Source organism: Canis lupus, chromosome 2 (assembly GCF_011100685.1).
Source record: "Canis lupus familiaris isolate Mischka breed German Shepherd chromosome 2, alternate assembly UU_Cfam_GSD_1.0, whole genome shotgun sequence".
NCBI classification, from domain to species: domain Eukaryota; kingdom Metazoa; phylum Chordata; class Mammalia; order Carnivora; family Canidae; genus Canis; species Canis lupus.
In genome coordinates, this window is record NC_049223.1 from 65,824,252 (window position 1) to 65,849,682 (window position 25,431).

The window sequence follows — 25,431 nt, forward strand, 5'->3', positions numbered from 1 at the left end:
AAATAAAAGTAGAATGCCATGTTCAGTCACTCAAAAAATGAAATATTCGGATGTGCAGGGTTTATATGCTCAAAAGTATAAAACACTGATGAAAGAAAGCAAAGATCTAGAGAAACAGACTTTTTTCTTATAGGAGATTCAACAAATACCTGCTACCCTCAAGTCAGTGTGCTAGTTTAATTCAATTGCTAAACGGTTGCTAAAGAAGATTATTCTAAAATATATATGGAAAAGCAAAGGAACTAGAATAGCTTAAGAACAATTGTGAAAAGAATAAAATAGCAATTACTGTTGGGGCGCCTGGGTGGCTCAGTGGTTGAGCATCTGCCTTTGGCTCAGGGCGTGATCGTGGAGTCACGGGATCGAGTCCCACATCGGGCTCTCTGCATGAAGCCTGCTTTTCTTCCCCCTTCCTGTGTCTCTGCCTCTCTCTGTGTGTGTCTCATGAATAAATAAAAAGAATATTTAAAAAGAATAGCAATTACTATCCAATTTCAAGACCTTACATATATAATTACAGTAACCAAGATTGTGTGACAGTGGTGAAGGGATAAATACCTAAGTCAATATAACAGAATAGAGAACCCAGAAATAGCCCCACACGAGTACGACCAACTGATTTTTGACACCTGTAAAAGTAATTAAAGATCATCTTTTCAAGAAATGATGCTAGAACAATTAAATACCCATAAGCAAAAACATGAAACTCAGCCTAAATCTCCTATCTTATACAAAAACCAATTCAAAACAGGTTGTAGATTTAAATTTAAAATTTTGGAAGATTAATTAACATAGGAGAAATCTCTGGGACCTAGAGCTTGGTGAAGAAAAAAGCCAATAGGCTAGATTTCCTTAAAATTAAGAACTTCTCCTGTCACAAAAGGCCGTTAACAAACTATTTGTAAGCCACATATCTGAGAAAGGACTCCTGTATCTAGAATGTATCAAGAACTTCCAAAGTCCAACAGTAAAACCCAAATAATCCAGTTAGAAAATGGACCAAAAAAATGAGCAGTCAGTTTACCAAGAGGGAATATAGATGGCAAATAGCACACGCAAAGATGTTCAACATCCCTTACCATTAAGGAAATAGAAACTAAGACCATGGTGAGACGGACTACACTCTCAGTAGAACAACTAAAATAAAAAATCGAGATCCCTGGGTGGCGCAGCGGTTTGGCGCCTGCCTTTGGCCCAGGGCGCGATCCTGGAGACCCAGGATCGAATCCCACGTCGGGCTCCCGGTACATGGAGCCTGCTTCTTTCTCCCTCTTCCTGTGTCTCTGCCTCTCTCTCTCTCTCTCTCTTTGTGACTATCATAAATTAAAAAAATAATAAAAATAAAAAAAAATAGTGATAACAAGTGCTGGTGAAGATGAGGAGAAACTGGATCTCTGGATCTCATACTTGCTAGTGGGAATGTAAAATGGTACAGCTATCCTGGAGCACAGTTTGGCAGCTCCTTGAAATCTAAACATGCACTTACTGTATGGCCACCAGTTGCACTGCTGGGCATTTATCCCAGAGAAATGAAAAGTTAGGTCCACATGAAAATCTGTACATATAACTTCATTTTTAATAGCCCCAAACAGGAAAACCAAAACGTCACTCAATAGATAGGTGATTAAAAACCTGAGGGGCGCCTGGATGCCTCAGTTGGTTAAGCATCTGCCTTTAGTTTGGGTCATGATCCTGGGGTCCTGGGATTGAGCCCTGTGTCAGGCTCACTACTTAGCGGGGAACCTGCTTCTCCCTCTCCCTCTGCCTGCCACTCTGCTTATATTCTCTCTCTCCCAATAAATAAGTTACTAAAACAAAAACCCTATAGTTCTTCTGTATCATGGAATAGTACTCAGTGACAAAAAGAAATGAACTTGAAAAATGCAACAATTTGGATGGGTTTCAAGAGCATTATTTTGAGTGAAAAAGGCCAATCTCAAAAGGCACAAACTGTATAATTCTGTTTATATAATGTTGAAGTCACAGCATGAATAGAAACAAAAACAGGTTAACAGTTGTCAGGAGCGAAGGGATGGTGTGGGTGGAAATAGGGGTAAATAGGACTATAAAGGAATAGTATGAAGGTAATCTTTGTGGTGATGGAGTAATTCTGTATCTTGGTTGCAGTAGTATTTGCTTGAATCTATACATGTGATAAAATGGCACAGAACTGTATATATACACTGTATCAGTGTGAGTGCCCTGGTTTTGATACTGTGCTGTAGTTAGGTAAGATACAAGTAATGATTGGAGAGGACTGGGTGAAGAGTACACAGAACCTTTATGTCCTCCGTTTGTAGCTTCCTGGAAACCTATGATTATTTCATAATAAACTGTTTTTTTAAAAAAACAACTTCAAACCACAACCTATGTGCAGCATAAGTTCAAGCAAGTGGTAGCAAAATGTCTATTTGGAGGTGTTTAGGGATGCTGACGTCAATATTTAGTACTCTGCGCATCCAGGAAGAAAGGATATTCAGTTACTGTACTTTGTGTTTAACGCAATTACTGTGTCACAAAACTGGCAGACTGCTGTAATAAACAACCAGCACTTCTCTGTCTCCTGTTTCTGGAGTATCATCTATTCACAGGGTTATTGTCCTTCCCCATGTGTAAACAAGGGATGTGTACTCATTTGTGTATGAATTCTCCCTGAAGCTGCATGACCACTGTGAAAACAGGCACAGGGACAGGTCTGCAGAGTGTTGGTGCCACACAGGTTGAGCTCTTCAGTAGCACCATTTGGGGGGAGCACCATTCTGATCTTAGTGTAAAGGATGGGTCACATGTTGCCAGGCTCATTTCTTATAAATATCTTTCCAGAAAACTTCCACTGGTAATTTAAGAGTGTTGTTATTATTTAGGAAGCACTTAACTAGATGCAAGACACTGTCATCAGAACATTATTATCTCATCAAGCTTCCCCCAAAACACCTGAGATTGCACTGCCCTCCTCTAGTTCTTACAGTTGAGGACATGGGGTTAGAGGGGCTGTGGAACCGTAACAAGATCCTCAGCCCCATGGCTGGGGTTTGAGCAGAGGAATGGACTACAGTGCCCATGTTACTAAGTGTATCCTACCATTCCTGTGTGTGTATGCATGTTGGCTTCATTCACACTTAGGCTTCCAGGAGCAGCAGCTGAATTGCTGGAGAACCCAGCTCCCTTTCTTAACTCACTGAGCCCTTGTTTAATACCAAACTTACTAGAAGCTCTAGTTTTCTATCAGAGAGGGGCAGTACTGTCCAGCACTCTTTGGTTCTTTATATTTAGGTCTACATTTAAACATTCTGGCCTTTTTATAAAAAAAGAGAGACATAAAATTATATAGGGTATGCATTGTTCCAGCCAGCTGGGGAAGAGTTTTGTTTGTTTTGTTTTGTTTTGTTTTGTTTTAAGGCCTTCAAAACCTCAGTTTGTTTTATCTGGAAACTAAGGGCTGTAGTAGCAAAGCAAAAGTCAAGGTTTATTCTGGAGTAAATTGTTGGACTTAATTATCTTATCTCTTAATTATGTCATAGTATCAGTAAATGCCAGTAGCAAGCAAAAATGTTCTTTATAAATGTAAATAAGTCCAGTCATTATCACTGTCATTATCCACTGTGCATCTGGGCAGACCCCAAAGATCACATCACAAGATATATTATTGTAAATGTTACAAACAGGGACGCCTGGGTGGCTCATTAGTTGAGCGTGTCTGCCTTTGGCTCAGGGCATGATCCCTGAGTGCTGGGATCAAGTCCCATGTTGAGCTCCCTGCAGGGAGCCTGCTTCTCCTTCTGCCTATGTATCTACCTCTCTCTCTGTGTCTCTCATGAATAAATAAAATCTTAAAAAAAAAAAAAAGTTACAAACACCTGCTTTTTCGATTTACAGGCAAAGTTTTAAAGTCCAATAGAAATGATTAAGCAACTTAGATCTGTTATCTTGAATCTTTTATTTAGAACATGGCATTTTTTCTCCAAGTTATTAGCATGCTTTTGATTTTTGTACAGCCTGACATTTGCAATTACACGTGTGACATATGTGCTATAAAGAACTTTTATAAATTGATCTTATTTCTTATCTGCTCTTTACAGGAATATATTAAAGGAATCTGTGAACCTGAACTAGAAGAAAGAGAATGTTACCCCAAGGCCATGCACTGCATTTTTGTTGGGGCCCAGAGCCTGTTTCTAAAGAGCTTGATTCAGGACACCTGTGCCGATCTCTGCATTCTGGACATTGGTCTTCTTGGCATCAGAGGAAGTGCCGAAGCTGTGGTCATGGCCCGTAGTCATATTCAGCAGTTTGTGAAGCTCTTTGAGAATAATGAGAACCTACCTAACAGTCAGAAAGAATCCGAGGTGAAAAGGGAATTTAAACAATTTGTTGAAGCTCGTGCAGACAACTATACAATGGACTTGTTGATTTTGCCCACTTCCTTGAAAAAAGAGCTTTTGACACTCACACAAGGTGAGGAGAATTTATTTGAAACGGGAGATGATGATGTTATTGAAGTTAGAGATTCTAAACAAACAGAGTTTGCACAGAATGCTGCCACAGGACTGAATATTTTCAGAGATGAAATTGTTTTGCAGGAAGATGCAAGAAATAAAGCTGGCACTCCTGTTTCTGAGCTTACAAAACAAATGGACACGATCTTTTCTAGTTCACAAGATGTACTTTTTGTTCCAATAAATGGTCTAACCCCAGGTGAAGAGGCACTTTCCAAAGACAGAATTTGTCACAAAAGGAGATTTTCTGATTCTGAAGAAAGGCTTACCAAGAAACAGTTTTCTTTGGAAAATGTTCAAGAGGGAGAGGTTTTACACGATGGTAAGACGTTAAGTGGAGGTGTAATCATTGACCTATCTGATTCTTCTGCTGATCCTGAAAATTTAAGTCCAGATGTAAAGGACACTACTGAGGAAATGGAATACAACATCCTCGTAAACTTTTTTAAAACCATGGGCTATTCCCAAGAAATTGTTGAAAAGGTCATTAGGGAGTATGGGCCATCTACTGAACCATTATTGCTCTTGGAAGAAATTGAAAAAGAAAATAAAAGATTCCAAGAAGACAGAGAATTTTCACCTGGTACTATGTATCCAGAAACCAACAGAACCAAAAACAAAGGTGTTTGTAGCAGCATAAATGAGCTTAAAACAGATTCCACTCCAAAGAAAACACAAACTCAGACACAGCAAAATATGGTAGAAAAGTTTTCTCAGTTACCATTCAAAGAATCAAAACCATGTACCTCAAATTGCAAAATTAATACTTTCAGAACAGTGCCAATAGAACAGAAACAAGAAATCTGGAGTTCAAACCAGAATTACGTTTGTAATATGGACCTTGAAACTGATGGCCTTTCACCCTCTGTTATCCCTTCAAGTCCCAAAGAAGTTGTCAGTTTTGTTTCAAGAGGAGCTTCAAGCCACCAGCCCAGAATTCCAGTGTTTCCTGAAAATGGTTTGCAGCAGCAAGCAGAGCCCTTGCTTCCAAGTAATATGAAGTCGGCCTGTGAAAACCGTTCCGGGTGTTGTAGCTCTCCTCAGTCTAAGCCAAATTGTCCACCCCTTTCTCCACCGATGCCACTGCCCCAGCTGTTACCTTCAGTTACTGACACGAGGTTGGCAGGACCATCTGATCATATTGATTCCTCAGTCACAGGCGTTCAAAGGTTCCGAGATACTCTGAAAGTACCCTACAAGCTGGAATTAAAAAATGAGCCAGGGAGAACAGATTTGAAGCACATTGTTATAGATGGGAGCAATGTCGCAATTACGTAAGTCCACTGTCTGCAAGTATATTAGAGTTGTAAATAAGGCCCTAACCAGTGTCTCAGAATTACATGCAGTTGTAGGAACTACCCTATGCATCTATCTAGTTGATCTCTGTCTTACCTGGAAGGAAAAAAACCCATGAAACAGCTGTTTGGAAAGTTGTGTTATTCCATCTTCTCAAGTTGTAAACTTTGCTTCATCCCGCTGAACCTGTTACTTCTGAGGGCGAGAGATGACAGGAAATTTGTCTTTTCACTTTGCATTGCCTAGTGAGCGATAAACAGCACAGAGACTTTTAAATCATTAGCTTTTTTTTTTTTTTTATCATTAGGTTCTTAATACCAGGAATACCATTAGGTTCTGAATATGAGGATGGAGCTTAAAGCCAAAAAGATTTTTCTGTCTCTCTGTGCTACACTATGCTAGAGCCAAGAGTGAAGTGATAATGGATGTGATGTACTTCTGTTGTACTTTGTGGATAGAGTAATAGCAATTTCCTTTCTAAAAAAATTCATCAGTTTAAGCTTTTTATGATTCTTTGCTGCTACTAAAAGCTATATTTGCTTTTAGTAAAAGGAGTTAAATGATCATTTCTATTCAGCCTGTCTTAGAAACCTGAAGAGTGATTTTTATATGTCTGGTACAGGGTTGGGTTTCTTCTCTAAGAGGCGCTTTAATACAGTGACTAGGAGGAGAAGAAGGGGTCAAGTTTTAGAGTCTGCCCCACCGTGGACCAGCTGTTTGACCTTGTGTAGGTTTCGGCCTGCTGAGTTTCACTTGCTGTAATCTGTTGCCTTTTGCCCTGTCCTAAAGGGCATCGTTACCATGCCATTTCAACAACTAGTAGGTAAAGTCTCTTCTCCAGTTTTCCAAATCACTGTATTGCTTTTTAAGAAGTCTGCAAGGTCTGGCATTTTGAGTAGCTGTCATTCAAGAAAAGGGGCACCTGAACATGGGATGAGGATGGTGAAACACTCTTCTGAATTTTAGTGAATGTGTATGTGGCATCTCTCTGCTAACAATTCCATAAGTGTTTGTTATATATTTATTTTTTTGTTTCATTAATTTTTATTAGAATTTTCAAACAAATATGTAAAAAGGTAATAGAATGAATCCCTTTTTTAATTTGTTTAGGATTTCCATGTGCCCATCCCCCACCTTCAGTAGTTCTCACGTGGTGGCCAGTCTTCTTGAGCCTTCACACACACCCCCACTGCCTTTCACCGTGTTATTTTGAAGGAAATCTCAGATATGTCATTTTATCTGTAAATACTTTAATGTCTATTTTTTAAAAATATGGAATCTTTTTATTTTTTGAATGAATTGTTGATGCTTTATTTTGCTGTCAAAAGAAAGAAAAAAAAGTTCCAGCATTTCCCATGTTCAAGTTTGAAGATAGCCTGGGAAAAATATGTAATATACTTATCTTCATTTCTAAATAATACTGTTTGTTGTCATTTCACTTTGTTTTTTGGCAGTTCTTTTTGGGGAAACCCAGCAAATCACCCGCAGCTGCATAGCATTATCTAAGTAAAAATGTGAAGTGCAGTTTCAGTCACCCACAGTTCAAGCCCAACACCAGTTCCTCATTGTTAAAATTTCTTGAGCCAAGTGGTGATATAAAATTTAGGTCATGATTGTGAGTAATATTAATCCCTTTTCAATCTTTATAAGTGAAAAGATTTTCCAGATTGGTGTTCAGGGACTAAGAAATGCAAATTAAAGTAGAATGGGCAGTGATGATGACACTATTTGAAAACCTTTTGGGAGTAGTAACTAAATGTATTTCTCAGAGGGGTCACTATTGGAATTTAGAGTAGTACTGTCTATCCATGACAGGCTGTTTTGCATATCTAGTCCCTCCTACTTTGCCCATAGTACCTCTCTCCCATCATTGTGATACCCCAAAATACTCCCACATATTTTCTAACACCCTTAGGTGCAGTGCCATCTCTTGAAAACCACTGAATTAGTGCACTAAGGGAAATCACGAGCAGACTTTCATTACCTTTTCTTTAAAAAAAAAAAACTGATTATTTGGGGAAGATTCTAATTTTCTTTGAATTCACAGATGTCTCAGTTTAAAAGCAACATTTATTTATAAGGATGTATTATCCAAAAAAGACAGACTTATACTTAATTTGGTAAAGATTGATCTGAAAATATCAGAAACTAAAATGAACTCTTATTCTGAGGGAAAACTTAATAGGTACACAGTTTTATTTTGGAGTGATGGAAATATTTTGGAACAAGATCTAAGTGGTGATTGTACAATATTGTAAATGTACTAAATGCCACTGAATTGTTTACTTTAAAATGATTATGTTATGTGAATTTCAACTCCATTTTTTCTGAAAGTTGGGGAAAAATTAACCCTTATTTGAAATCAATTGCTCTGATAGTAAATGTGAATTATAGATTGTACATTCCATGAAGGAAGTGATTTGTGTGTTGTGTCCTGTTCACTGAAATCCCCCCAAGGTCCACAGTGCTGGCATATGGTCGGCACTCAATAACATTTTGATAAATGATGAACTGAAGACTTAAATATTCGGATTTCTTAAATGACTTTTCACCACTATTTTATAACCTGCTATTCCAAAAATCAATTTAGGTTAAATTTTAACAGACATTTTTCGACAAATATTTGGAATCTTAAAGCTCAGTTTCCTGTTACGTTTCAGGTACTTTTATCTTTTAAAACGTAATCTTCACACTAATTTTGTGAGCTAAAAATGATCTATACTTTTATATAACATGAAATGGCTTAACAATCTTGTCCCAGATTACACAGATAGATGTGGGCCCTTAGGCTCCCAGAACCATCTTACATCCTGCCTTCTCCCATAGAAGGTGAGGTTGGAATTTTGGCCTTGGCAACATAAAATACTTAAGGTCTTGAGTTGCTTAAGCACTGCTGAGTAAACCTCATTTATTTGACCCACCTAGTTGGGGACATCGTTTAAAAAGGAAATTTGGACCCTTAAACAATAGGATTTGTTGGTTTGATCCTTACTCTGGAGCAGCTCAGACCTACCCATCCCTAGGTTTCTGCAAGTCTTCTATTATGTTAGCTATCCAGCGTGCTGTCTGCAATTCATACACACTGTGAGAAATTCCAAAATAACCAATTTCATGCTGCTAATTTTGTGTATCTCTACTTGGTTTTTCCCCTTGTCACCATGAATGAGTCAAATGATGAGTAAATGGAAATTGTTTGCGGTGCACAGCTAGACATCACAGTGGTAGCTAGATAACGCTCAGACTCGGTCACTCCGAAACTTCAGCAGTAGGACACCTGACTTATCTGGGTAGATAATTTTCCGTGAAGATGAGGTTTGCCCCTTCACTTGCCAGCGCTATGTATTTTAACCATTTTTTTTCATGTTAGTTTTCTATATCAAGGTCTCATGGCTATTTTTATTAAGTGGAACTATAGAAGGAAATTACTGTTTCCTGGATAACTCCTAAAGAGTTTTTTTCACTGTTTCCCCACACTGCCCAGTCTGGTTCCATTACTGCCTGTGAGTTTTTATTAAGTATCTGTTGCTCATCTCCTCTCTGCTTGGGACACTCTTCCTTCCAGTTTACTGCCTGCTGTAATATGGAAAACAACCAGATGATGTAACTTGTTTCCAACTATATGGAACAGGAGCTTAAATCTCCCTTGAGAGCCTGCACACACCTGGCCTTTTAGGCCTAATATGTGTTCATTCTGCATTTGGAGCTGAAAGCCCCAGAGCTTTGGCCTTCTCAGAAGTAGAGGAGGAGTTAAGGTACATAAACCCTTTGTCTCTGAGTCTAAATAGACAGTTGGTTTGAGTCTCCCTGTCAGCGAGCTCCTCTGGCTTGACCGCAGGGAGGCAAGGAGGCACATTTCTGCCTAGCCAAGATGTGAAGGATTTGAAGTGGGAAATAGCAGGACCTTGTATTATTCGGAGGACTTAATTTGACTCCATTTGATTTTCTTGTGTAGGAATCTGTGTGTTTTCCACTGGAATTTTGAATTGCTGTTTTTATTCCTAAGAAACGGCTCTCAGGATTTTTCAGGGTATCCAAAGTGATTTGATCTTATCACTGAGAATAATGCTTGTGGAAATTAGTAGAGAGCTAATGTTTCTAGAAACACCATTTCTTCCCCTTCTAAGCTTGAGTGCGTTGCAGGGCAGCAAGATTGGCTTCTACTTACATTTCCCTTTGTTTTCCTTTGTGACCCACGGGGACAGAGCTAGGTTCTGTCCACTTTCTACTGTTGTAATCAAAAGAAGCTTTAGAGGGACAGAAAAAGTTAGTACACGTTTATATCTGTCTGATGAATAAGCCAAACTTCACAAGCGTTTTTAATGCAATTTTCTTGAGGATTGTTCTTTTCAGGATTTAACTAGCATACATGTCCCTTGACTTTTCTAATGACGAGTAGCCTGTTGTATTTTGGATTTTTATGTTCAGGCTGTGTTGATATGAACTCTGGATGTGTTCTCACTTTTAAGCAATTACAATGATTTTTAAAGATTTTTTTTTTTTATTTTTTTTTTTTTTTTTTACGATGAGGCCTAAGAAAACTACCTCCAGCCTTTCTCCAGTAACAGACGTCCTGTTGCTACATTCTTGCCATATTTTGAATGTTTTTAGATAAACATACCACTACTGAGTTACCTCATCAAGAATGGATTTTCTAGCATATGTTTTTTGGGGCAAAGCTGTGCAGTCTCTTGTTTGTGGCTCACTGAGGAGAGAGTAGGCTTTAGTCTCTTAAAGGAGGAGTTCCTGAGCTACTCTTCTGAGTGTTAGAAGTTTAGTGCATGTCCAGCTCATTCCTCCTCCATGAAAATATAGATTTAGGTGGAGCCAGTCCCATTGTAGGGTGCTAGAAAGGACACTGGTCCAGAAGTACGGAAGCCTGAGTAATTCCAGTGCACCCACCCTGTGATTGCAGCACTCCTGGGAAAGTCGCTCTGCCTCTCGGGGCTTTCATTTTTTTTTAGCTAACAGGAATCTAACTGTTCTGTCTCCTCCTAAATTCTGTCATTCTGGGGCACAGTACAGGATAGCAAAACAGGAAAAAGGAGGGATGATTGAAGGCCTGTTTCTAGGGATGGCTTCATAGAAGAGGGTCTGGAATTGAGTCCCAAAGGCACTGGAAGAAGGTATAAGAGAAGGTCTACAAAGCAGTGAAACGAAAGCCCACTGCCCAGGAAGAGGGAGGTGGTAAGCCCACCCAGACAGAAATGAGTGTGGCTGGATCCCTCCTGACTAGTCAGATGTGGAGGGGAACTTGAAGCACTGCCCTGGGTTTGTCCAGAGGGATAGTGCCATTGAAGACTCTGAGCAGGATCAGAGGCATCAGGGCTGCGTTTTGGGGTCTAACTGGGGTTTGAGGACGGATTGGGTTTAGTGGGGCTGACTTGAGACACGTGCAGGAGCTGGTGGGACTTTTAAGTGAAGAAATTCTCCACCAAGTGGTTTTGATGTGGAGACACTAGACATAAAGAGAAGACAGGACTGAAGGTGCAGGATTTCCTGTCACTGGAGTATAAGTGACTGTGGAAATAGTGAAGATAGATTATGCTCATTTTATAAACTGTAGCTTTATAGTTTGGGGTTTTGATTCTTTTTCTCTCTAATATCCATTAGGTAAATGGATTACTGCCTACAAAATTTCAAACTTTGAAAACCAGCTTTTTAAAAAAATCTCCATTTTTATTAACTGCTAGAGAATACAATTTAAAGATTTTTTTGTTTGTTTCTTTTGAAATTTGTTACCACATTTTTGGGTGGGACCAGTTTGTAATCCACTGTATCAGGGGTTGCGAACTGTGGGCCAAATCTGGCCACCACCTGTTTTTGTAAATAAAGAAACACAGCCACCCTCATTCATTTCCAGTTGGTGGACTTGAGTGATGCAGCAGAGACCAGATGGCCTGCAAGGGCCCTCTCCAGAAAATCGTATCCTGACTTACATTCTATACTGTCCCTGTTAGTTTCATTGTAATCATGCCCTCAACTTCCTTATCTCCCTAGAAGCGGTAAACTGAGTAGGTTTCACAGTTGCCTAGAAAGTGTATGGAACCTTGGAGCCAGAGGCATCTGTAGCCTTTAGAAGTTGTGAGTCCCGTATCATGGAAGAGTCATCATGTCTACTTCTGCTTCAGCAACAAGTTTCTTAATAAAATGTATAAAATATTCTTAGAGGCCAATGACTAGGCCAGGACTCTTTGGAATGGGCTCTCTAAAAAAAAAACAAAATAAAAAATGTAATAAACAAGTATTATCATGAAGCTAAAACTGCCTTCTATACCAATAGCACATTCAATTAAATTAGCAAAATACAAGAAAAATCATAAAGCTGTTAATCACATGTCATGCAAAGGATTCCATCTGGCTTTGCAAAGTCATAAACTATGCAGCTTGATGCCAAAGAGTGTAAAAGTATTTGCAATTGTTTTTGTTGTATGTGGAGTTTACCATTTCACTTTTTCATGGTGAAACTTAACATACTTTAAGCTGAAATAAATTTTGTTTTCTTATAGCCATGGTCTGAAAAAGTTCTTTTCTTGTCGTGGAATTGCAATTGCAGTTGAATATTTTTGGAAGCTTGGCAACAGAAATATCACTGTATTTGTCCCACAGTGGAGAACAAGGCGTGATCCTAATGTCACAGGTGAGGCAAAAACTGATCCTTCCAAATTTCTCCCTTTCTAGATGTTAATGAGTTGGCTTATAATTGCAACACATTCTTCTTAGAGTCACAGCTTTAAAAGTAAAATGGTACTCTGTTGGTCCCAGTAGAACAATAGTGCGTTAAAGCCTAAGAAGTACTTGGGGGAAGGATGGAAAGTTAACATAGTTGTTTATATGGAAAGTTATGTTAGAGTTCATTATACATCACAAAAATTTTCCTGACTTTCTAAAAAGTAGGTTAAATTTGTCTTTGTTAGTCTGGGCTTTTGCCTCATTAAATAGTCCTTTCTAAAATGGTCACTTGATAAATTTGGGAACTCCCATATACAGTGTTTTTTGAACAGTGTGTTTAATAGCTTAATATGAGTTATGTCTTTTAATCGTGTGGTGGTACTCCATGGTTGATTGCAGGCCACACACGAGAGCTTTGAACTTGGTGAATCGTGCAGTATTCCAGAGAAACCTTAGGTTGTTTCTCAGGTCACAGAAGAGTGGTGAGACTATGTCAGGCAGCTTAACATGGCAGTGAGCCTAGACACAAAAGGTAGATTAGGAGGAGGAAGGGTGAATACAGAGCTCACCCAGCATTTAAACAGGAAGTGAAACTTAGTCACTGTTGAGGTGGAAATGGTAAGACCACACATTTCTCAAGTATCCCAACTTCCCTCATTTTGGGGAGCAGATCAGTCTTAACTGAGGGTGCTTGAGGACTGAGGCAGAGCCACTAATTTTTGCAGTAGGATCCATGAGAGGGTCTTGTGAGCCCTCCTGTGCTCTGCATGTCTAGGACAATAAAACTGTTTCAGTCTAAGCCAACAGTGAGTACCATTGCTGGGGTGCGGGTGAGGGCCACCACACCCTGAGCTTTTAGCTGCTTTTTGCCCATTGACTGGTTTTCTACAGTTTGGCTTTGGCCCTCATTTCTTTGTCATGACCCACTCCCATGAAAATCAGCAAAGCTTCCTGCACATGACAGAGAGGTTGAATTCAGTGCCAGCCAGAGGGATATTTTGACAGACTCTTGGGGTGGGACAGAGCCTCTTGTCCCTGCACTCCCTCTGCTTCCGGTCCTGTTTCCTGTCCCATCCCCACCTTCTCTCTGGGACTTGTGTCTTCAGTCCCTGTCCTGCTGCTTGTGATGTTGCTGTGAAAAAGCTATTGATGGTAGGGTTCATTAAATACAGGTTTATGGTTTACTCTTAATTTAAGGAACAGATGAGTTTAAAAAACAGCTAAGGTCAATTTTTACATTCTTTTTGCCTTAGTGTGTGTTGCTTAATTTTTTTTTCCTTCCTAGTGTGTTAGTAAAAGTGAGTCTTTTTGAGTTAGGAAGGAAAAGGTTTTCATAACTCTCCAAGTGAAACATTTGGGGATACTTTCATTTATTTAAACATCTGGGAAGATAGCCTTTTTCTGAATGTGTATTCAACTTATTCTGTAAACAGAACAGCACTTCTTAACCCAGCTACAGGAGCTCGGAATATTATCTTTAACTCCTGCCCGGATGGTCTTTGGAGAAAGAATTGCTTCTCATGACGACAGGTATGACAGGCTGTTTTCTTTCCTGAAGTGGTGGGGAGCGGGGTGGTGAGGAGCCTACCGCCTGCTCCACTGGCCAGTTCGTGATGCTCCTGGACCCACATGCATAAAGGACTTAATAGATCAAGGGGTTTGAGAATTTTAATATTTATGGACATTAAGGTTATATACTCAGTGAGTTACTTTTATTTTTTTAATTTTTTTTTTCTGGGTTTAAGAACATTACCTAAAGTCTGTTAGAATGTTTGTTTGTTATTTGTTTCTTAAATAAAACATGATCGAGAATCCATAAGTAAAAGCGGACATTGAGTTCTCTTTTTTGATGCATACTAAAAGTGATGTTTGAGTAAAGTTTGTCTTGTCTGAGTGTGGCAGCCTCACGGATGCTTTTCAAACATTATCTATCTTCTCTAGGTTGATTTTGGCCAGACTTAGTTTGTCATTGTCATACCTAAGCCCTCAGTATTTCTTCCATGTAATGAAAGATGGTGTCAGCTGACCCAAAGCATGATCAGAGTAAGCTGCATTTCTGAGGTTGGAGTGTCACTCAGAAAGCAAGTGTTAGTGCATTGGAGACAATAAGCTTTAATCTGCACCTTTTACATTTTCTTCTAAAAGCTTTGCTGAGCACGAAGTGCAGTGCCCAGAACTAGACCCGGAACACGCATGATTCAGATACAGTTTCTACTGATCTAAAGAAGAAGGCACACAAATAAATAATAGAGGAGAGTGTTGTGGTGGTTGAATGAGAGAAGGTCCCAAATGTGACCATTGACACGACAGCCAATTTTTCAAACCCACTTCGGAGTGAAGTCAGTAGTAGTGTAGTAGCCTCTTGGTGTTTCTTCTACATTGCCCCCCTTTATGGTATTCTGGCCTGAAACACTTAGAATGCCCCGGTGGTTTTGCCTCAGTATTCCACCAAAATGGTCCCCCCCACATTGAAGACCGTGTTTGGCTTGTGATAGTCAAATGGGTTAAAGGTGAAAAGGGGCTGAGTGGGGATGGGAGGGGGGAGCATGACTTGGGATGACAGCAGATGTTCATTCAGCAAAAGGTCCAGAGGGCTTTCTCCATTGACAGCCCTTTGCCCTTTTCCAGGCTGGGATGAGAGACCAAGTCAGATAGAATCAGAAGTGACAGGAAAGATAGTGTGAGCAAAAGTGGAAGGAGAACAGCGTTGGGGTGAGGCAGGGTTGAGGAAGTTCTAGGAGACCATGTCCGGCTCCAGCTCCATGATGCTGGGCTCAGACCCTTTCATGCTTGGGTAGAGGGGCAGCTGGGCTGTTGGGCTCACGAGGAACCTTCAGATCGCTAACACCATAGCTGTACACCTGCAGAATTTGAAGGCCTGTGCAGGTATACAGACTAAAGTTTGTGCTTAATTTATATGACTCTGAGTTTTTAGTGAACATGGATCTATGTCTTGATTCATAGTACTTGCACTCAGAAGCATTACTATTTTTGTTACTACCTCTGGGCAAACATCACCCATTTACAATTCATGCCAGCTAGAAATAGTTTATAAAATATTCATTAATAAATTCAGAATGTTAATTCATACTTTCCAAGGTGTCCTAAAACCTCTGAAACTAATGGCTTTTTAGTTCCTTTTAAGTATTCACTATCACTAATAAAAGTAGTTGTTTTGTAGCTTTGATTCTACTAGGGATCTCTTAATGTACTGTTTCATTGTCTTGTCTCCATTGCCTTAGCCAAATGCGGTCACCTTAAGGGATAAAACTCAACATTATCCTCACAAACCTCTCATTAAGAGGGTTTGAGCATGAATAATCTCCAGCAAGGAAATAGAATTCTCAATATTGAGTTCTTACCCTTTCTTATCACCAGTGCAGCTTCTCATAAATGGCATTTGAGTGAATCTATAACTTGGGCTAAACAGAATGACAGTTGCAGACATCTCAAGTCTGAGAAGTATAGGTGTTTTGTTCTGTTTTGTTTAAGAAATGCAAGGCTGACTCTAGAAGCAGCTAATTGAGAACCGGAGGACTATAGCTTAGCAACCAAAACTTGAATAGTGATTTCACAGGCTTGTCAACATGAATTTATTCTTGACTTTAGTCCTCATGCATTATCTGATGACGATCTATTGATGATGCAGCTTTTTTAGAAAAATGTATAGATCATGGTTGAGATCATTTAAAAAAATAGTACTATGTGAAAACCAAATCTTCATTTATAATCACACTAATTTTAGAGGTATTCAGTATTTCAGATTGATCTTCAGCTAACAAGGGCTTAACTTTTCTACCTCCTAGCCATAGTTAAATTCTTTAGTGATTTTCCTATGAAGAGAAATCCTTCTGTTTTCTTATAACATAGCTTCTGTAAGCCAGGAATGCCTGCTTGCCCATTTTAACCTCTTCTATTACTATAGGTTTCTACTACACTTAGCGGACAAAACTGGTGGCATAATTGTAACAAATGATAACTTCAGAGAATTTGTGACTGAGTCACTGTCTTGGAGAGAAATTATTACAAAAAGGTAATATTTTCTTCTTGTCTTTGGTTAAGTGTTTTTTGTTGTTTATCGTTTGGTTTTGTGTCCACCTTGGCCCTGCAGAAAGCAGTACAGGGAGCCAAAGTATCATAAGACTGTGCTCCCCATCCGAGACTATGGCTGGCCCCTCTAGGTAAATGGGGGTCCCAGTACAAAGCTGCCAAAGCAATGGGTGATATATGAGCATGCTGTGGTGGCTGCAGGGTGTCTTCCAAGAGATCAGTATTCCCTGACAGGAGGCAAGAGGCACAGGTTTATGGCTTGATTAACTCTTGTTAATAGTGCACTGGAGCAGAAATGGCCTCCTTACTTGGCCAACTTGAGTTGCCAAGGGAGACTTTGGCAACTCAATGGGCATCCCTACTAGATTCAACCATGAAATATGAAGGTTGGGTTTAATGACAGCTGTGATTCCAGTAAGAGGATGGGATCAAAATCAACTTGCTGATGGAGTTTTTACTTCTTGGGAGTGGGAAGAGTCTGTGTGCTTTTTAATCTGTGATGCTTTTCTTGAGCATTTACCATCATAGTTTAGTTACATATATTGAAAAACATGTTTGAATATCTTCCAAAATAAAGTCAGGAGTTGAGCATTCACAGATGTATTTTATTTGTGATGATACTCTGAATGTGTCCACGTGCCTTAAGATCAGTGAACACTGGCTTCCAGGACTTCTTTTAACAAGCATCATCTGATCAAGTTACCTAAAAGTTACCTATTCTGTGATGGTGCCAGAGATGAGTCCCGTATACCATAAATCTAAAAACATAAATCAGCATACCTCAAGCTGTGTGTAAGTAGTATATAATGGGTATAACTGGATATTTCCCTGTGTTGGGGTTTCACAGTTGCCCCTTGTCTGATATTTGTATTTGGCTAAATCATTAGAGGATTTTATAAAATAATTCTTCACTGTAAATGCCCAGGTGTGTACTGTATGCATTTTGACCCACATGCTGTTAAAAAGTTATTGGTAAACGCTGAACTGAGAATTGGTCTTTGACCTTCTGGGCACAATTACCAAGCCATTAATCTTCTAGGACATGTTTCTGTTGGATCTTTGCCCTGGATTCATTGTCAGTATTTATTATACAGTCATCTGTGTATGAAAGGTCTAAATGCAGTCAGGCTCATGTTCGTACACCAACTCATGGCTCTCAGAAGTCACAAAACAAGGCAGAAACTAAGGTCTGGACAACAAACATAAGCACTTGCTCTTTTTTTCTTTTTTACATCTTGCCTAGACTTGCTAAATCATAAATCATGCTGAACTGATCTCTGATTTTCTTTCCTCATAGATCGTATTGTTTTGTTGTTTTAAGAGGATATATCTTCAATGGTTTTGTCCGTAGACCCTATTCAAAAGTAAAACCTTTGTTGGACACCTGTTGTGTCCTTAATTGAATTAAGAGAAAAAGATGCTTTCTAAACCTAGATTAAAAATCTACAAGAAAAAGCATTTTCATAAGAGTTATAACTATATGTAAACATTGTATAATGGTATGGAATAAAATGCACATTGTAGGACATTTTCTTAAAAAAAGAAAAAACTCCAAGTCTCAAGAAACATGAGGGCCAGTTGATAAAAGTTTCATACGTTACTAAATTTGTGTCCAAGAGAAATTCAGATGGTTTACCGCTTGTTTTTTTTCATTAGGCAGTTAAGCAGCCTTATAATTTTATAGGTGACTGTTGCTTTGGAATTAGGTGACCACTTTTACTTTCTTCTCAGTTCCCATAGCAATGAAAACTTTGTGTTTTCTCTAGCATTGTAATCATACTGTGTTGTAGATTGCTTCAGTATACCTTCGTTGGGGACATATTTATGGTTCCTGATGACCCTCTGGGAAGAAGTGGACCTCGATTAGAAGACTTTCTTCGGAAGGAAGTCTTCCTTAGGTATTTGCTTTTTCACATTATTTTGTATTTACAGACTTGCTTCAGTTCTTTGTGCTTAATGTAAGTGATGTCTCTGAAGAACTAAAGATGGCACTTTTAAAATTTTTATTAGCCTAGACTTATAGTGCTGGTGTAATATATTTGAAAGCTAATCAAGCACATACCCTAAAGACCAGATCTTCATTTGTGATCCTTTTGATTTTTTTTTTTAATATTTTTTTGTTTTTTTATTCATGAGAGACAGAGAGAGAGAGGCAGAGACACAGGCAGAGGGAGAAGCAGGCTCCCTGCAGGGAGCCCGATGTGGGACTCAATCCCAGGACCCTGGGATCACACCCTGGGCTGAAGACAGATGCTCAACCACTGAGCCACCCAGGCGTCCCTCCTTTTGGTTTTAATCCTAGAAAGCATGGGGGCCAGACTGTGTAGGTCTAAAAAGAGCAGATTTTACTGGTGGTCACTTAGGTTCATTATGTATGTGTGACTGTCCTTTTATATTCACTTTCCAAAATAATTTGCTTTTAATTTGTTATGCTCCTCTTAATTTACTTACTATTCAGGAACCACTAGCTGGGGAGCTTTCTATCTCCACTGAATGGAGATAATTTATATTCATCTGAAATTGATTTGATAGTTTAGTTTTTCTTTGTTGTAGTTTGGGTCTTTGGGTTTTTTTTTTGTTTTTAAAGATTTTATTTATTTATTTGAGAGAGAGAGAGAGAGCACAAGCAGGGGCAGGGGGGAAGGGAGAGAGAGAAGCAGACTCCCCGCTGAGCAGGGAGCCCGATATAGGGCTCCATCCCAGGACCCCGGGATCATGACCTGAGCTGAAGGCAGATGGTTCACCGACTGAGCCACCAAGCACCCTTGTTTTGTTTTGTTTTGTTTTTAAGATATATTGCTAGTGGTTGTTTTTGTTTTCAGAATTGTCAGGTAGTGGACATTGTTAACTAAAGTATTCTTTGTGCCCAGCTGGCAGACAGTATGACCCAGTGACACACAGCTGATCTTTTTTATTTATAACCGCATCCTTTGGGTTATATAATCCAAACCTTGGGTGTTCTAGGTTTGGATTTGAGGGTAGTTCATGCAGAGGTATCTTCTATAGAGGAGACCAATGCAATATCAGCTCCCTGGTCTTAGGAATCATTTCTCTTTTGAGCCTTTGGGTTTTATTACATTGATGAGGGCTTATTTCCCAAGGTTCTGCTTCTCTACCTACACCTAGAGAATGGCAGCCATTTTAACATCTGCTGGGTGTCATTGCATCTGCACTGGGCTTTTAAGACCTGGTGCCTATGTGCAAGCATCAAGGCCCATGGGTCAGACTTAACAGAAAGCTCTCTGGCTCCTTCCACACCTCAGCAGCCTGACAGCAGGGTCTGCCTGCCTGCACACCTCATCACTTTTTTACAGTGTGTTAACTAGTTGAGTAAGAAGTTAATAGTAACCCCTCACAGAGGGTCTAACTTTTGAAGTTAGTTGAGCTATTGAATTTGGGAAAAGTGTTCAGCCAGCCCCATTTCTCAGCTGCAAGTCCAAGTCACCTGGGATGCCTCTTAACAGGACAGATGCCTTCAACACACACACACACCCATGAATGTACAGGTTGTGGGTACCAACACCTCCCCCAGATTGGCAGGCGGCGTTGGGGACTACAGGAATTGGTAGTGGCTGTCTCTCCCCAAAGGAGTCCCTTTTTCTGAGCCCTTTCAGCTAGGGTTCCACACAGAGTTAGAGTCTCCGGAAGACTAACACCCTGTTTTCTGTGTCTCTTGAAAGCTCTCAGGTGAATCTGGCAAACCCATGCTGCAAGCCAACCCAGTTGGCTGGGCTCAATTCTCAATAGCTAGGGACCTGGGAGGGCAGGGTACTCATCACTGCCTGTTGTGACCAGTCTGGGGATGGTGTAGGTGTCATCCCTATGGACTGTGGATGTGGACTTCTCTGTGGGCAGCTGGCCTTTAGAAGCCGTGGAGCAGCACAACCTTGAGGTCAGCAGCAGGTCATGTGGATATGTTTCTCATTTATAACCCAACTCACCAGACACATTCTATTCACAGAAATATGCAGCCCCTCCTCAATGCCTTGCCAAATGTGGGCATGTTTGACCCCACCTTCAGAGTCCCTGGCGCCCAGGCAGCCAGCACCAGTCACCAGCCTCCAGCCCGGATTCAGGGCACCCCACCGAGCCACTGGCTTCCTCAGCAGCCCCGCTTCCCGGTTCTGCCAAACCTTCCCAGCATGCAGCAGAGTGTGCCCATGCCAGCACAGAGGTCTCCCGCGGAAACCAGCGAGCTGAGGGAGGCCCTCCTGAAGATCTTCCCTGACTCCGAGCAGAGACTGAAAATCGACCAGATACTGGTGGCCCATCCGTACATGAAAGACCTGAACGCACTGTCGGCCATGGTGTTGGACTGAAGGTCTCACTTGACCTAGTGTCTGCACGTGGCAGCGGGGAGCAACATAATGTGAAGAGACCGATTTCCCAGTGGAAATGCTGTTGTAGTGTATAGAAAAGAAAACAGATGTTTTGTGTATAAAAAAATCTGGGTTTTCAAAACCAGCTTTTTCTATATATAAATTATGCTGCTATTACAGATTTAACATTTTCTGTAAAAGGAAAGTACATTTTCTGCCTGTTCAGAACTGTTTAATAGCAGTTACTCTTGAGTGTATTTACATTTTTATGTTTTTTAAACTATTTTCCTTAAAGCTGAAAATATTGACAAATGGATATGATTAGCCTTTCTAAATAAAAAAAGAGTCACTTTCTTAGGGAAAGCAAGACCTCTTAAAGTATATTTTCTTGAGATGACTATGTAACGTCCACTAACATGAAGTGTGCTCATCCCCCTACCCCCCAGCCTCCTCTGCCCTCACCCCTGGAATTAGAGTCATAGGAGTAGGTTTTACTCCTGTGGGTCTTTCTTTGGAGCCATTTGTGAGAATGGGCAGGTGGTGCCACTAGATGGCACCTGTGCCTAGCCATTGTTAACAACCAGGGCACAGTTAGACTCCCAGACTGTCTGGGTGAGAAGATACTCTAGAACTCACAAAGTCCCACCCTACCTCCCCTCCCACCCTGCAGAAGAGGGAACTGAGGCTCAGTGTGCTTGCATCGCACACGCCCAGGTCCACAGCTGCAGAGCAGCTGGGCAGGGACCAGACTCCTCGTCCAGTGCTCTGACATGCTCACCAGGCTGAGGCCTCACTGTACCTGGCTGACTCTAGGAGTCATGTCTTAGCCTCTGAAAATAATAGCAGGATGTGAGGACGTTCCATGAAGAGCCCCATTGTTACCGTAAATTTATGTCCATGAACCATGGGAGAAACCCATGTGAAGTTTGTGAGCTTTGCCAAAACGTGATTTTCTATGCTCAAGAATGACCCAAGCCAATAAATAGCATTAGTAGCTGCCGTGGGGGCCCAGAGCCCCTTATTTATTTTTCCTGTGTTTGTCTTTTTAGTATTCTCCTCACCGCCCTTCCAGTGAGTCTATCTCAGCATTGGTATCTTCATATTGTGTTTTTCGGTGTTGCTCAAAATTCTGTGTTAGTGAAGTTCTTTTCCTGGGTAATTATACTTAACATCTTTACTGTTCTCTGGACTTTCAAAGGGCTTTGTATTTTCTACCTGTTCTCTTCCCAGGCTGCTCGCGGTCAGTTTCGTGTCTGCCCTGTGGCTTGTGTCCCTCCTAACCCCAGAAACAGCTGCCGAGGACTCGGGGCCGATCTGTTCTTCATGGTGAAGGGACTTTGTCACCCACGAGCAGAGCTAGTGGCTCCCGAGGAGGCTCCCCCAGGTGTGTGTGTCCCCTGCCTCCCTCAGGGGATGAATCCAGAGTCCTCCGGGTGGCCAGATTTGTATATCAATCACATTTTCTCTCCAATGCCTTTAAGATGTCTCCTAACCAGGAGCTGGTTGTCCCCCGCCGCGTTGGGTCAGGTTGCCAGAGTCCCCTGCCCAGCAGTGCATGAGGAGGTAGGCGACTCCAGGTGGGCAGGAAGTGACTCAGTCCCACAGCCCCTGTGCCTCAGCTTCAGAACTGGTGGTTTGTAAAAGCGTGGCAGACGTGTGAGGGCTAGAGCTGTCTCACAGTGACTCTGATCTTCTGGGTTGAGGTTTGGTCGGACAGCGCTGCCAATCCAGTATTTCTCCTATTTGCAGAGAAGGACCCAGTGGTAAACCTCCCTGGCCCAGGCTTAGCCACACAGATCCTCCTGGAAGGGGACCGGGCCTCTAGGGATGCCCCATGGGGCTGGCTACAGCCAGGACTTCCAGGGTTTCCTAGGTTCTAGAAGTGACTAGACCCTTGACCTTTGGGTTATCTAAGCCTCTATATTCTTAGTATTGTTTCTGAAAGCTCTATTTGCCCCTTTCCTCTTTCTGGGGTACGAGAAGGAGGGATGCAGAAGGCTAAGTAGGTTAATTACTCCCCTTGATAAATTATAACACGTAAGTCACAGTTCTTTCTGAAGCCCAGCAGGTTTAGTTAACTTTAATATTTAGAAATTCAATTTTCAAACCTTTAAAAAAAAAAAAAGCCATTACTTGTTCTCGGCCTTCTCTTAATACTAGGCCCAGTGTTGATGCTACTCAAATGTTTCTTTGTGGTCTGCCCCCAGTGGTCGATTTCTGAACCACCGTGGTGGTGTTCGGCAGCAGAGCTTCCTCGTTTGGCAACTCCTCAGGCATGTGTGTGTCATGGCTGTGCATCCCATACTTCCTGGCATTCCTGGAAGTAGGTGGCAGGGCGGGGGACGCCACCTCACTCAGACGGCCGCCTGCCGCTCAGAGAGAAGCTGTCCAGGGCTAGAGAATTTCATAGATGGTGAATACAGGACAATTCCCAGGCCTGCCTTCCTCCCCAGGCCCCAGCTACCTCCTCTGGTAGAAAAACGCCTCGTTTGACCTTTTTGTCCAGTAGCCTGTGTTTGCAGCCTGGAGGCTGCAGGGTTGGAGACCGTGGGAAGGCCCCTGAGCCATCCCGGATGACGGGTAGGCTCAGCTGTGGCTTGGCAGAGTCGCCCTGGACTCAGGCCTCTGAGAGGAGGATTGGGGTCCCACTTCCTTAGGTTTGTTGTGGCACTAGTGGAATATGATTGACGGAGAAAGCCATGCTCCCCCATCATGGGAAGCGCCCCAGGCCCTGGGCCCCCTGAGCTTCCAGCCTGCCGCCCTGGGCACCTCCGAGATGTGGCCTCCCCTGTGCAGCTCTCCACCAGCACTGCCGTGTCCTCCCTCGGCCTTCCTCCTGGGTCCCTCTCCTAGCCATGCTCGGTTCCGTCAGCTGCTTGACTCCTGCCATTTGTTTCTTCATGATCTACCTCCCCTTACTCCCCATTACTACAGTCCAGATCCTATACTGAGAGTCCCCGATTGCCCCAGGAATCCTTTCCATGCACTACTGCTCCCCCTCACCTTCCCACTCTTTACTTCCTGTTTTGCAAACTCCGTTTTCATCCCACCGCATGGAAATAGGAAAAATCTAGAAGTGACGTAATTGCTGAATTCAGAGGCCTTTTCTCAATCTTCAGTCTTCGAGGCCTTTTCTCAATCTTCAGTCTTCATGTCCACACTCAGCGACCAGAATATTTGTCACTGTGGCCTTCTTTTCCCCATTTTCTGAGATTTTCCTCCCAAATGTTCTTCATTCCTTTCTCTTCTTTTACCAGAAGGCCACTCCTTGATACCCTTTTCTTGACAGATGGTTCTCAAATTTTGGACCAGCCATGGAACTTGTGGTGGGAAAGGCAGCTCTTACTAAAAATTGCAGATCACAGCTCTGGGGGCTGTGCCCTTGGAGTAAAGTGTGGAAACTGGGGAGATTTCAGCAGGCTCCCTGGGTGTTTCCCAGCAGGCTGTCCAGGGACCAGGTTGTGAGAAACTGCACTCGCCCTTAGGGCTCACTAACTCCAGCTTTCCTCCACCCTGACTTCCCTGGGTTCACATGTCCCCTCTGGGCAATGACTTCTAGTCCCACCTGTAGGCCTGCCCCGAGGGAGCGAGTTTCCAGCTCAGCTGAAAGCCCCATCACATCCTCAGACACGGGCCCCAGGCCCTCGGCCGGCATCTGCACCTTGCTCTCCTTCCCCACCCCAGTCTGCCACAGGGTCCCCTTGGTCCACCCGTCATGCTCTCGTGGCCTCCTGACCAACCAGCCCACCTCTCCTCCCTCCCAGATTTATCTTCCAAAACACATTGCTGGTCACACCCTCATCCTGTTCAGTGATCTTCAGTGCCTCTCGGCCAGAGCACGCAGCTCAGCCCTCCCTGAGCGTAGTATCTGTGCTGTCCACCCTGTGGCCACAGGTGACTGCCCTTCCCCGGATGCTCACTGCAGCCCACATGCATTTCCTCGGTTACCTGTGGGCTCCTGCCTCTGTGTGCGCCTCTCTTCTCTGCCAGAGATGCCCTTTCTCCCAAATGGCTTCCCCCTCAAAGGCCCAGCCTGTGTCCTCTTTGTGCCCTTGCCCGTGCTTCTGGCCAGATGCAACACCATGGCACTCTGTGACCTACAGCACTCGTGTCTTGCTTTTGGCACTCGCCGCCCTGGCCGGTGTCACTGCTGCTGATTGTGTACTGTGTCACCTCCCTTTCTAGACTGTGAGCTCCTCGCGGGCAGGGACCGTCTGTGTTCACTCTTTGTATTTCCCATGGCACCTAGCACAGTGCCTTGCACTTAATAGGTGCTCAATAAACGTCTGCTCAACTGAACTGGACGACGGTGCCTTCTTGACTGCGGTATCTGGCAGCTGATAAGACTTTGAGAAATCACACTGTGTGCATTTGCACCAGGGAACCCACTACTCCGCTGCGGTGGGAGTCTAGGCTGCAGGCGCGGTGTCTGCCTGGCTCTTCCCTTCTCGTCAAGGCTCCCAACACACCGTGCGGCCCTGAGGTGGGCCCGGGACAGGCTGAGCCAAGCTGTGGGCACCGGGGCAGATACCTGGCCCGAGCTGGGCTGACCAGGGGCACCCTTAGGCTCTTTCTCCCTGGTGGTGGGACTGAGGAACGTC

General features: G+C 42.3%; 1 protein-coding gene across 1 annotated transcript in view; it reads left to right on the forward strand.

Annotated features, from left to right (window-relative positions):
* The window catches only part of N4BP1 (NEDD4 binding protein 1), a 49,384-nt gene extending 24,255 nt beyond the window's left edge, over positions 1-25,129 (forward strand). The window contains exons 2-7 of the mRNA XM_038531101.1: positions 4,080-5,770; positions 12,299-12,429; positions 13,895-13,991; positions 16,387-16,494; positions 18,302-18,409; positions 20,473-25,129. Of these exons, the coding sequence (XP_038387029.1) occupies positions 4,080-5,770; positions 12,299-12,429; positions 13,895-13,991; positions 16,387-16,494; positions 18,302-18,409; positions 20,473-20,830 (2,493 nt within the window). The 3' untranslated portion in view covers positions 20,831-25,129. The remainder of the gene's footprint in view (positions 1-4,079; positions 5,771-12,298; positions 12,430-13,894; positions 13,992-16,386; positions 16,495-18,301; positions 18,410-20,472) is intronic.
* The last annotated feature ends 302 nt before the right edge of the window (positions 25,130-25,431 follow it).